This window comes from Amphiprion ocellaris, chromosome 11 (genome assembly GCF_022539595.1).
Source record: "Amphiprion ocellaris isolate individual 3 ecotype Okinawa chromosome 11, ASM2253959v1, whole genome shotgun sequence".
NCBI lineage: Eukaryota > Metazoa > Chordata > Actinopteri > Pomacentridae > Amphiprion > Amphiprion ocellaris.
Genome location: NC_072776.1, coordinates 6,294,978 through 6,308,902, shown reverse-complemented (window position 1 = coordinate 6,308,902; position 13,925 = coordinate 6,294,978). Strand labels below are relative to the sequence as shown.

General features: G+C 38.3%; 1 protein-coding gene across 2 annotated transcripts in view; it reads left to right on the top strand.

Annotated features, from left to right (window-relative positions):
- The first annotated feature begins 357 nt into the window (after positions 1 to 357).
- The window catches only part of cckbrb (cholecystokinin B receptor b), a 34,169-nt gene continuing 20,601 nt past the window's right edge, over positions 358 to 13,925 (top strand). Inside the window, exon 1 of one of the 2 annotated variants that reach the window (XM_035946830.2) lies at positions 358 to 406. Coding sequence is in view for 1 of the 2 variants with exons in the window: in XM_023267296.3 (XP_023123064.1) it covers positions 9,484 to 9,634 (151 nt within the window). In the remaining variant the exon portion in view is untranslated. Of the gene's footprint in view, positions 407 to 9,071; positions 9,635 to 13,925 lie in introns of those variants that run through there. The other variant, XM_023267296.3, reaches the window with a different exon arrangement.

Sequence of the window (13,925 nt, the reverse complement as noted above, 5' to 3'; positions counted from 1 at the left end):
TATTCTTTTAAATCCAGTAGTTTGCAAAACAAAATCAAGTCACATTTATTTTGAAACTTCTTGTGGAGGTCTTGAACCCAGCATTTGGAACCATTGCTATCTGTGATGTTGGATACTTTGAGCAATCTCAAACTGACCTTTAATTATACATGTCTTGCTCTGTGTGTCAAATCCCACAGCTTATGATCAAGAAGAAGAAAAAGAAGAGGTAAAGAAGACCTTTCAAGAAGAAAAATACATACAGTATAGAAGTGTTTTGAAAATAAACTCACCTGCTCCTCTCTGCTCAGTGTCCCAGTCCAAAGAGGGGGCTCACCTATCACCGACTGTATCTTCAACCTGTCTCCCTGCATCCCTTCGGCCCTCCCCTTCTCCTTCCCTTGGAAAGGACTTTGACCAGCCAAAGGTGAGCCTAAAGGCTGAGTTATTTAACCGTGTCTCGTGTCACCGATGTCTGTGGAGGCCGTGTCCCTGTGCAATCTGTCCTCAGAAGGTAAGCAGTCATCTGTTTAGTGGTCGAAGGTACGTGATGCAGTTGCCAATATGTGATGTAAAAAGTCATAACAGTCTTCCTATCACAGCCAATATTACGTAAATATGCATTGGTGTTGTATAATTACAAGCAGTAGCTGTATGAATAATGGAAAGCCATGCATTTATGTCATGAAAATTAATGGTAAATTAATTTTCCTTCAGTGTTTTTCTTTCTTTTTTTTTTTTTTAACCAATTAAACTCTATAAAAATAGTCATTTTGTAGACTCAGAGGTGCTGAAGACTGTCTTTTTTGCATTGCATAATTTAATTGTCAAGTCATATTATATTTACATAGCACATGAAACAACAGAAGCTCCAATGTGCTTTTCATTTAAGACAAAGACACTAACAGTGCAAAATTCACTAAAAAGAAGTAAAAATACACATTTAAAATCAATTGAATTCAGTACATTAGTTTTTTCTCGCAATATAATACATCTCAGCGCACTTTCACATGTTACGATCAGGACCTTACAATGTCACACAGAGAGAAACCCAACTTCTTCCTGTTGGGCAAGAACTTGGTGACTGTGCAAATCTATTTATCTGATCACACAATAATCTTTATTTCACAACATAGTCTGTAGATTCATCTTTTGTTTTTTGCAAGGAAAATTTGCCTGTTCACACGTATTTACATAAATCTTAATAATACAAACCTGATTTGCCTTGATTTATGGAGAACACGTGGATTTTGCCAGTTCTTGGCATGTAAACAAACATGTTTTCTTAACATGGAGTAAATGATATGAACCACATATAAAAAAATCATCACAGCATATCACAGCAAAAAAAATCACATTCCTATCCCCCCCCATTTACACAATACACTTTTGGAGGTTTATGTCCTGTATTTGACACCTATGCCCTCTAGTTCACGTCTAATGCAAAAGCCCCTATAATTAAAACCTACCTAGGCGAAATTCTTAATGTTTACAATCTTACTTAAATAAACTGAGGTGATGTTTAATTTTTTAGAGTCCATTTCAGTGCCGAATTGTGCTTATATACTTCATGTTCAGGTCCCCTCATTACATCTTTTTCTCCCACTTTACAATATGTGCAAAAACATAATTCAACAGCCACAGCAAAGACAACAACAGCAAAAAAAAAAAACAACAGTAAAAACAAAATGCAAATTTGGATTTTTACTCAACTCCTCCTGAAATTTCTCCTAAACATGGAGCTGAATTGTTTCTTTGGCACAAGGTAACCAAGTCATCCATGCTTTATTCAAAAACTCGCTTGTGTCAGCACTACATTTGGTCAAAACCTGCTGATATAAAACAACCACAGTTCCGTGAGTGAACTCATTTTCTAAGAAGCCGCCTTCACAGTTTGCACATTAATGTCCCCAACAGGTTAAAGTTTTACCTCGCTGCCTTCTTAAGTCTCCTGCAAAATGCATTGTCATATCAGTACAACGCTATGTAATAAGTCTACCTGAATAACTTTCTGCTAAAGTTGACAAAATGGGCAATTATTTGTTTATTTATTTTGATAGCTCGATTTAAAAGGTTCACTGAGTTCATGTTAATCTTGGGTGTAGATTAGTCCTCCGGGTTTATGGTTGCTGTGGTCTGTAACTATGGGAGAGTCCACTGGTTATAAAAGGCTCATTGTGTCCCCAGGATGGGACAAAGGTGAAAACCCCAAAGCGAAGCAAAAATAAATCTTCAAACTGTAAAGTTAATTCATTACTGTGCTGATGTCTAGAGGGAGAATTTGCTGCTGAATGGCTCAGTTTAATAACTGAACTGTCATTTTTTTTCCATTTCAATTCTGATTTTATCTTTCCTCCCTCACCCTTTCTGTGAAGACTATGATGCATTTTCTTGCACTCAGTCAGGACCAGTTGTTCTCCTTTTTTTCAATTAACAGATTTATTTTAACATTGAGTAGACAAGTTGCAAGAAAGATGTGACTAAGATAAGAACACTCACCTACAAAAACCAATGTGTTTCAGTGAAAAAACTCTTCTGAAGTTTTTTTTTTTTTTAAAGCTCCAAATAATCTTCTTTTATCAAGATGTTTCCTGAAATATTCAAATTATGAAGATGCAGCAAGAGTGGCACTTAACTATCCATTAAGAACATCAAGTAATAGCAAAGGCAAAAAGGAAAAAGCACTGACAAAATGAAAAAAACAAAATGACAAAATGTACCTTTATATTTCCATATTTTTAATTAATTAATAATTTTTTTATTTATTCATCTTTATATTTACACATTTATTTCCTTTTTTAAAAATCAGATTCATCTTCTATTATGGCACTCTTGTGATTCAATACTTAACGCCTTATCTCATTTACATGTGAAATTTTACTTGAATACCTTTTGCTGTCAAACTAATATAGCTAGAAAAGTAAAAACTTTTTTAGGTCTCAGCACCAACAGCAGCCATGGCCAGGGACTTTATGTTTTTGGTTGTCTGCCTGTCTGTCCCATTCTTGTGAATGTGATTTTTTTTTTTTATATATATATACATAAGAACACCTTGAGTGAATTTCTTAAAATTTGCCACAAAATCATTCACTTGGAGTTGAGGAGGGCTGGATTTTAGTGATCAAAGGTCAAAGGTGACTGTGAACTCACAAAACTTAACATGAATATTGTAATTGTTACAAAATTTTCATATTAAGAAGGTTAAAAACCAGCTTCACTGCGACAGAATGTTCTGCAAACAGCCGTTTCTGGCCATTATGTCAGGAACAGAAGATGAGATTGTAACCATATTTCACATTTAGTGAGAACTGAACTTGTCTCACTCATCTTGTTTGTTCACCTCTAAACTGTGGTGATCGTATTGATCTTCTATGCTGCTCGGTTGATGAAGAAGAAGATGGATGTGAAGCATCCCACATTATGGAATTTGTAGCTTTTTTGCAGCAGCATCCATAATCGAAGGATTGTCTGCTGTCTGGGCTGCAACTTTTAACCCCCTCCAAGTCTTCACTACGTATCTTAACTGAGTGTTGACAGGCTTGGATGTAAAGTGCAACTACAATTGTAGTTTCTGAACGCTAGAACAAATTACTGTAAAAATACAGCCAAATTCTAGCAGTAACGTTCCGTTTTTCCAAAATATGATTATAGACTGTGAAAGCTGATGCTTTTTTTTTTTTTTGGGAGCTAACAAGTGTGACTGAGGCTATGAAATGAACAAAAAAATTGACACAAAGTGACTGAAGACACAAAATAACAAAAAAGACACAAACAACACAATCAAAACACAAAAGAAACACGAGACACAACATGACAAAAACAAGATGCAAAATAACAGAAAAGGGACAAAACAATGAGAACACATAAAACAACATAAACAAGACACTAAAGACAAATTAGGAACAAAATGACACAAGCAAGACACAAAACAATACAAACAAGACACAATACCAATGATACACAAACAAGACAAAATATTACAAATACAAAACGCAAAAAAACGCAGAATGACAAATGAGACACAAATGATAAAAAAAAAACAGACGAAACCACACAAAATTAGGCATATAACAGCACAAAATGACATAAACAAGACACAAAATAATACAAAGAAGACACGACACAAATGAGACACAAAACGAGAAAACCAGACACAAAACCACAGAAACAAGACACAAGGACACAAACAAAGCAAAATATGAGACACTAAATGAAAAAAATGAGATACAAAACAATGCAAACCAACAAAGCAGAAAAAAAACAACAAAAAAGAGACACTAAACCACAGTTAGAAGGTAATATTGTTTACAGTGGCAACACGATATAAAAGCAATATGTTATTGAAAAGTTTTGTTACAATATTAAACAGCAAACATAATTGTAGAATGCTTTAATCGATTTACAGAATTTTATTGTGTAAGTAAATTACAATTTTAATGCAGTAAAAATACAGTAAAACGCTAGCAGTTGTGGTTGGCAGTAATTTTCTGTACTACTAGTATTTACTGTAATTCAACAAAATCTCTTGCAGTGAAATATACAGTGTAGTAAAAGTGTTTGACAAGTAGCAAAGTACATATATATTAAGGGACTGCATCTGTACAATTTTAAAGTACATTAAAAAATACTACTCCTACTACATTATATTAATACTATTTTATTTTTGTATGCCGCAACAATTACGAATACATTTATATGTTTTTTGCTTCTTTACAGTAAAAAACATTTGGTTAAAAAAAAAAAAAAAAACATATAATAAATTGATAAAAAATGGTAAAAAATACCCAAATAGCAGCCAGACTTGGCACCATCTATGCAAAGCGCTACATTAAATTTATGTTTACAGAATAATGCCTCAATATTTCCACACACACTTTTTTTCTGACACTTTTACTGACCGTAATAATAAGAATAGTTGACATTTTCTTTCCAAAGTGGCTTTGCTACCTCTACACACATCCAAATACCTCACCCTGTAGCACCTTCTAACTTTCCTTAAAGGAACCTCTATTTAACATACAGGTTCCTGCATGATTACACATTTACATTTCACAACTTTCCTAAATCGTCTGTGAGAGCTGACAACCATCTCCACTTGCAAATCCTTTTAGTCGATGCTTTGAACTTGCATTAGTTGCCCCCACTACTTTTTTTCCTCCTTTTTTTGGCACACTGCTACCTTTTACAGCACATTACCGCCACCGGCACTAATGTATATCGACAGATATGCATAACTGTTGGTGGAAAGATGTATGGGCATCCATTACCGCCCTTCAACAGTTTGCAGAAAAGTATATCACATCAACCCCAGCTTTTGCTGTAGATATAGAATTGGTGACACAAACAATACAAATACAAATACAAAATCCATCTCATTAAATATTAGTGTGCAGCACTTACCTTTAAGATAAATGTATGAGTCAATATATAATTGTGGGATTTTTGTAACATACTTGACCGGTATCATAGTTGACGTTTTTGCTGTTTTCAGGCCTATTATCAACATGGCCACCTATAACCAAACACCACATGGCATTTTTAGAGAAAGATTCTTCTAAATATTATATATACAATTGATTAAATTGAAATTGAAAGTTATTTATAAAGATATTGTAGTAAATCTGTTGACATGAGATAAATCCACACTTGACTCACACACTACTTTATATTAAATAACTCAGAAAGCCTTGGAGTGTGGCCAGTCTTTCCTTCAGGAGGAAATGACATTATATGGAGCAGGTCATGTGATCTGGAATTAGCACACTTCCTGGAGAGGTGTTTTTGTAATGGGGAACTTGGTTGAAATTATTTCTCAGACACAAATACAATTTATTTTCCATATAAAATTTGATATATTGCCAAAAAATAAATATCTGGCATGATTATCTCAACTTGATAAATAGAACACAATCAAAACAATTTTGGATTAAGCTCATTTTATTATTGTTTAGCTAATTAGAAGGTGGTTGTTATTTAATTTGGACAGTTATTTAGTTGACATTTTAGTGACACCCAGTCATTTGCTATCCATAAGTGATTGTTTCCATAATAAATAATTATGGAATTTGTAAAGACATGATCATAATAAACATAAAAACCTTCATTTTTTTAAACTTTAAATAAAAATGTATGCAAGATATATCCCATAGACTTCAAAAGTCCCTTAATTATATATTGATCCGTGTATATTTATTACCTCTGACCTCTTGTGCAATGAACGGAACAACAGATTTAGCTTTGAACTGAGTTTTATAATAACATGTTAATGTAAAATCTTCATCTGTAAACTAACTAGAAGTGTCACATGCACACCAAAAGTACATAATTTGCATCTGACTCTGTACTTTGACATTATTCTCTCCAGTAAATGTACCACACCGGCCCAAACACTCAGATACCAGATAGAAGTGTATGTACCCCCAGACCAGGCACTTATCACTGCTGATGGGTTGCTGCTTTCCCATTAAAACACACACATATCTCCAAGCCTGCATCCACACACTCACTATGGCCCGGAGCCATGTTTGAACAATCGATCCCAGGGGTCCCGGAACCACAACCAGAGGAGAGATGAGTGGAAGGAGACAGAAATCCTCTTCAGCTCGGCTTAGCACTGATGCGTTCCCTATCCATTACCTTCAGCCATCACCTTGTGTTTGCCAGAACAGGGAAAAAGAAGACATTAATGTCTTTCCGTGATGCTGACTGCCCGCATTGATGAATCTGCTGCAGCTACAGTTGTTTATTTGATCCGGGACAGAGTCTCAGTGGTGTTTACAGAAACGGCAGCAAAGTATGCACATGTTGTCGCAGCAGAGGATGCAGACGTGAGCTTTAAAGTGCCACCCCTGAAGCGATTATCTCCAACCTGTCTTCATCAGCAGTGGAGCATCAGTAATCAACACGTCATGCCAGTTTGCGATTACTACACTCGACGGGGAGCACTAGTCGCTCTCTTCATCTTGATTGGCATCCTCACATGGCTTGTTTATCTGGGCTAAGTGGCTCTGCACATGACCTGCCGAGCCAACTAATTAGACCGGGAGAAAAATTAGAGATGGGCTGCTTGAAATAATGGTCCCCCCCCCTTTTTTGCCTCTTCTGGCAGTCATTTGAGTGTTCAGAGGGAAGCCAGATGCTTCACAATCTCTACAGCAATAGCAAGCCTCAGAGAGCAGTGACATTTTAACCTCCCAAATGTACAGGTGACACAGAGGAGACGGTCTCTCCATTTCCTTTGAGGAAAGACAAGCATGTTACCTGTCCAGACCTGAGGCACCACACAGGCCTGTTAGCTCATCCCCAGCTCAGTGCAGCATGACGATGGAGATGGACAATCTGGTTTAAACATTAAGCCTTGATGAAATTACTGATGATGACAGGAAGGAACTTTTTATCATCAGAAGACTCTTCAGCCTTTGATAGCACATCTGCAAAAACAGTATCATTCAGCATAATGAAGCATTTTAAACATTTTAAGACAAAATTTAATCAGAATTGGAAAAAAACAGGTTCTGCGTGAATTTTTGTTTACAACCTCATCAAATATAGACTATAACAATTAACTTAGTGGGGGTTTCCTGCTTCTGAGCAACAGTTACAATAGTTTTAATATGTACCTCTGCAACACAAAGCACAATGACATTTATCACTGCTGCATTCATTTAGATTATACAAGAATCTAGAGAGATTACAGCAAGTTTACATTTATTTCTAGCAGCACTGGCTGAAGGACAGGCTTTACTGAGTCATTAGTTGTACTACCAGTGCTGAGGGGTTTAAATATCTTGATGGTTGTAGACCACAAGAAGCACAGGCTCTTTAGAATACTTCACTTCAAGAGTCCCCTAAAGGTCAGAAGAGGTAATTTCCTTCCAAAATGACCCCTGTGAGTGATTTCTGAACCTAACATTAGGACATTTGTGTTTGTTCCTTCCCAAAAGCAAATCATTGTTACAAGATTTCCCTAACATCCACTTAAGGTTGAGTTCATTTAAGGCTATTTAGGGGATTGACTTCATCTGAACTGGCTAAAAGCAACCAGCTTTGACTGCTGTTGGGAAACTGATGCTCTAAATCATCCGTATTTTTTTTAGTTGTTTTTTTTGTCTGAATGAGCAGTTAAGTGAATAATCAAATGATGGCAGACAGCATGGCAAATTTTTTTTTAGAAAAACCATTACAAAACATTTTTAATATCATGAGATCTAATTAATTTCTTAAAGATGCCGAGGGGTTGGATAAAAATGATGACTTTGATGAAGGCAAGAAAGATATAAAAAGGAGGAGGACCTTATCAGACCAACTGTGATTCACACTGTATGTTTATGCAGTAAAATGTACAGACCAGACTGTGATTCACCACCACAGCGCTCTGTAACATCATACTGACCCTCCTCTGAGGATGTGGACTCACACGCCACACGATGGCGGCGGTGCGCCCCTAAAACCGCCACAGTGGCTTTTAGTCACACTTAAGGGGCATCAGATCTTCAGTGCTTAAATAAGCTGGAAACGTTCCTGCCTCTAATTAAATTGGCAAGCCGCACTGTCAGGATCCAAACCAGTGTTACAAACAAATAGAAGTGATGACAGCAACATAATCGTAATGCCTGGACACTGTGGATTCTGTTTTTCCCCCCTTCTGTTCTCTCTCAGTCTTTTAAATCACCCCACAGTTTTTGCATTAAATCCCATTGTGTAGAATGGAAGAGACATATAAGCGTGTTAGACTCGTCACTTTTGTAGATATGACAGGATTACTGGGACTTAGATGTGATAAAAAAAATATATATATGTGGCAGATAGTGGTGGCTGTCTCAGAAAACCAATAAATCGGCGCAGTGCTGCGTCCTGTTCATTATGACGGTGAAAGATTACTAATCTTTTTTATTCATTTTGTGGTTTATTTAGCTTCTTCCTTTTTTAAAATCGAGATAAAAATAATTAAGCTGTCTTGTGAGAAATTGTAATTGAAGAGGCAAATCTGTGCGTAAAAATACGTGTGGTACAAGTAATATATTTATATTTTATTAATGATTTACGCATTAATGTGCCAGGTGAAGACCACAAATAGTCCACCCCTCTCTATCTCTCTCTCACACACATAAACCACACACCCCATATGACATTAGTCCTCCGTTCTCTGCACTCAGTCGCGCTCTTCATGCGGTTTATTCAGGAAAAGCGCAGCAGTGCGCAGCGCACCTTGTCTCTCCTGGCGCGCACCAAACCTTGATTAACGCATGATGCCAAGTGTGAACCACTTAGAGTAACTTAAAATCGTGAAACGAACGAAAGGAAAACGTAAACTGCGTTTTTTTCTCTCGTTTTGCAAGTTGGGAAGCGACAGCCTCATTCAGCAAGTGTGATGGACTGTGGATGCAGAGTCCAGTTATTTCACTACTTCAGAGGCTCAGGCAGAAATTGACAGGTTTATTTGAACTTTTTGCGACATTAGACCACATTAGCTCACATTACAAACATTAAGTTAAAAAAAAAACTATGGATCTCTATGCGCAAAATGAGACATCTCTCAACCCCGAGTGCGTCGGAGCGCAGGCTGATGGAGCCGCTAACGGGAGCTTGGAGACTTCCAGCATCGCTTGCGGCAACGCGTCCACAGTCTTCATTCCTCAGCGTGTGGGGCGGAGAGGTGAGCGAACACACACATCACTTTATAACCAAAATCACACTTTATTTCTGCGTTTCTGTTTTCAGTGAAGCATCGTGGCGTTTAATAGGTGCAAAAATAAAAGCCCAAATTCAGTTTAATGTCGGTTTATTCAGGTATTTTGGGCTGAAAGTGTTGCTGATGTCGAAATTCTTAGTTCAGAGGAAGAAAAACTGGTTATTTTTGGTTTGCAGCTTTCTGAAATAGCTACAGATAAGAGATCGGTTTGTGTAACTTGTTGCTTGCAACTTAAAAATCACGTTGCATTTGGGGATAAATGTGGATAAGTTACTATTTTGTTGACAAACTAAGAGTTAAACAGCTAAATTTGGTTCCTTATCTCTGTGAGGGCAGAAGAAGCTTTACTATCTTATTTCGCTGGAGCTGTTACCATATGCTGAGCCAGGTAATTTATGATTTAGGGTGATTATTAATAACTTCACTTGACTTGAGCTCGTAAATAAGGCATTAAAGTGCGTCATCGCTTTTGCAATTTCCTCTCAGTCCCACCTGCTACATTATCAATCAGCACTTGCTATTTCCACCCGACTTCATCACTTAAGAGCTGTTTGCTAGTGTTTCCACGTGTTGAGGTGTGTGTGCTACATGTGTGTGAAAGACTGCAGAGATTAAACACCTTTAAGAGTTTTTTTAACACTTGCCACACACACTGTAATAAATCCTGAGCTCCTCCCCCCTCAGTCACTCCCATCGTTACCTGACTTACTCTACACCTGCCAGTAATAAGTTACATGGAGCAACTAGGCGTAAGTATAATGATTATACTGAGCTAAATCAGCACACTACAAATTACAAACCCACTGAGAACACATCTGACCACACCATGGTGCCTCACATTGGGCGAGCAGCAAGTTATTTTGTGTGACTTCTTCCCAGTCAGGCTTTTATTTCCCTTCTATGTTCTCACCGAATCCTCTAACTTGACTTCACACCCATTTGAGATCATAATCTAAAGAGCATAAATGGTGACATCTGACTCTATGCAGCCGCTGTCACCATTATTACTCACTCCGTCACTCACAAAATTGATTACTTCTCCGCCACGTTCCCTCATATCCTCTCTCTGTCCATCACAGTGTCTCTGTGATTATGGGGCAGATTGAGTTGTGTCACAGACTCATTCCCACTGGGCTACACTCATTTTTTTCTGCCAACCAGGAACATCAAAGCATGTGCCACAGACTTAAGTTTGCAGGGATTTCTCAAATGATTTCTTCCTCTCTGGATGACGTTTCTTTCTAATCAGGAGAGGAACTCTGACTCATGTTTGCCAAGAAGGCTTTTGCGTACAAGAATTCTGCCCTGGTCTCACAAGAATAGCAAGCAAAAGAGAATGCAAGCACCACAGGAGCCAAGTGAGGATAAAATAGAGATGTGCCAAAGTGAAAACTGCAATACAGTGTGTGAAAAAGAGAATGTAATATGCATTGGGTCATTTTATGCAAATTTTAATGGAAGTGCAACACAAAGTCACCGCAGTAGACTTCTTCAAAATGCATCCAGTGTGTTACTGGCACATCTGTAAAATATGTCAATCACTGTTTAGTCAGAATTTCCCCATGGATACTGGGAGCAAATGCATCTGAATATTCGGGAAAACCATCCCCAGCTCTGGGAGGAAACAAATTGTCCAACCACACCTCTGGAAATGTTTTCACACTAAATGCAGTTTAGGCGTTGTTTCCGATTTGGAACAAAAACCTACAGGGCACACAGTTTAACACCCTGCTGTCGACTTTAGTGGCTTTAAAGAGAACTTGTCATGCTGTGGTTACTGTTCTAGAAACAGTTGATTTAGTAAACATTAAAACAGTGAATAAAAGCTTCATATTTCACCTACTGGTTGATTTTGGTGTAATGCGTCATACAGCAGCTGGGGGTCACTACTTTGGAGAGAACAGTGATGACAAACAGCATAACAGGGCTTATCAATCACTGCCAGGAGCACAGCAGCTTTTTCAATCTGTTTTCAAAAAGCAGTTTATTCCCAAAAAAATGCATCTAATAGAGAAATAAAAAAGCCAAAACCCCCCAGACCTTTCTTCTTTTCATTTCCCATTACTCTCTCATCGCTCCTCTCAGCGCTCTTTGTAATCGTGCGTATTTCTCCATCTCCATCTTATCTCACTCTGCCCGTTGAGAGCTGAGGTGTTTAATACATGCCTGCACTGTAGGCCAAGCGACAAACATGTTTTGTATTCTGGCGCGCATTGCTTGTTGCAGTCTGTCAGCCAACAGAGAGCGGTTCCGTTCGCTGCCTCCATCAGCTGTTGTGGGGTGCTGTTGGCTTAGTGACAGGGCTTAGATGACATTTACCGTGCTGGATTAGCCACTAGCTGTGACATTTACCAATACCTAGGTCTTACAGGAGCAGAGCCGGCTTTGCTCGGGTAGGTGGAGACACAGGAGGCACCAACTGGGATGGAAAACAATGCATATGTATTAGAGGGCGGGTGGGGGTGTCAGGTTCATTCATAATCATTACAAAGTTTTGTGTAGCCACTGAATGAGACAAACAGATGAAATCTTAAATATTGATGGGTGAATATGCACCCTTATCATTTATTCATTCACAAACTGACGTCATATTTATTAACAGACTGTCACTAGAGTTAACTTTTCACTTGCAATGTCTTTGTTAATGAGGAATCTGTTTGCGAGTCTTTCCCCAGCACTAAAATTGCTTCTAACATAATAGTAACAAGAGCAGCACAGTACTCAGAGAGCACAGTACTCCGTCAAGGCTGCTCAGACATTGTCTCATTTCCCACGGCTGAAATCTTGAAAAAATTTGTGGCAGAAATCACGGCACCATAGAATGTGGCCATTTAATATAGATGTACCCACAAACAAAATGACCTTGCTCTGAGCACAGGTGTGTGTTATGTACGGATACCACATCGCGTGACCTAAATATGTAGCAGGCGGCGGGAATTGATGGGACTCGGAAACATACCCACAATTTAATCAACTGCTCCTTGTATCATTTCCGATGGAGAAGTCCCAATAATTCTGCAACAGTGGATTTGTAGTAGGATCACAATCGTGATTGTCAGCAGGCAGCTGATGTAGTGTTCACTCTTTTTCATAGTTACAGTGACTCTGTACCACTATCTCACAATGATACAGAAATCTTTAACAAATCCGTGGATCCAGACTATAAGCCGCATCACTGCCAAAATCTAATGAGGTGGTCCTTGTGTCATTTCTGACCTTCCCTGAAAATTTCATCCATATCCATGTCCGTTTTTGAGTAATGTTGCTAACAGACAGACAGACAGACAGACAGACAGACAGACAGACAGACAGACAGACAGACAGACAAACCAATGCCAATCATCACATACACCTCCTTGGTGGAGTAATGATGTGTCAGATACAATGTGATGCAGGAGATGGAAAAGTTTTATTGCAGTTTGCATTTGTGTGTTTGTTCTGCATACACAAGAGAATCAATAGCAAAACATTTTGTGATTTAACCAAATGCCCTTACAATACTGGGATATGTGCAGGTAATGAACCCTAATAAGATATAAACTGCGTGCAAGTTAAAACAGTACATGTAGGCCTATTTCAGAGAATTGCAAACCCTGCAGAAGTTGCAGCAATGTCATTTTATCCAGCAACCTGCTGACATGCTCTCCGGTGTCTGTACACAGAGATCGGACTGTGTGCCAGAGTCAGTGGTCAGACTGTGGTTGTGCTTCAGGGCTTCCCTTCTGTCATCTGGCTCTTTAAACTGAAAACAGTGCTCCAAACAATAGCTGGAGCTGAGTACAAACACATGTTTGCCAAATAGACACTGGTTTCAGTGTCCTGCAGCAGAATAACTGCGGTTCCATTCCGCAACTCACTTGCAGAGTAGCAGTGAGGATATGAGACCAAAAAGTCAGGGGTGATTAAGAATTATCCTTGTGGGTTGCCCCTGTGCCAGCTGCTCAGCAACTGATAGGATAAGCCTCATCACAGTTTAAAAGAATAGTTTAAAACAAATCCTGAAGGCACACAAGATTAGTGATCATATGACTTGAGGGATGCACCGATTTTGGCAACAATAAACCGAAGAAGATGTAGAGGAGAAATGATCAGAAAAGACTTTACACCCTGCTGGTTTACTTTGCTGAAGCATACAGTGTATTGCTTAGAAATGTCATCAACAAGTGAGTTTTTGAAAAATCTAGAGCTCAAGCCCCCTATAGTCATTCATCATATCAAAAATAATCCTATGCTATCTATACAGGGATTTAGAACA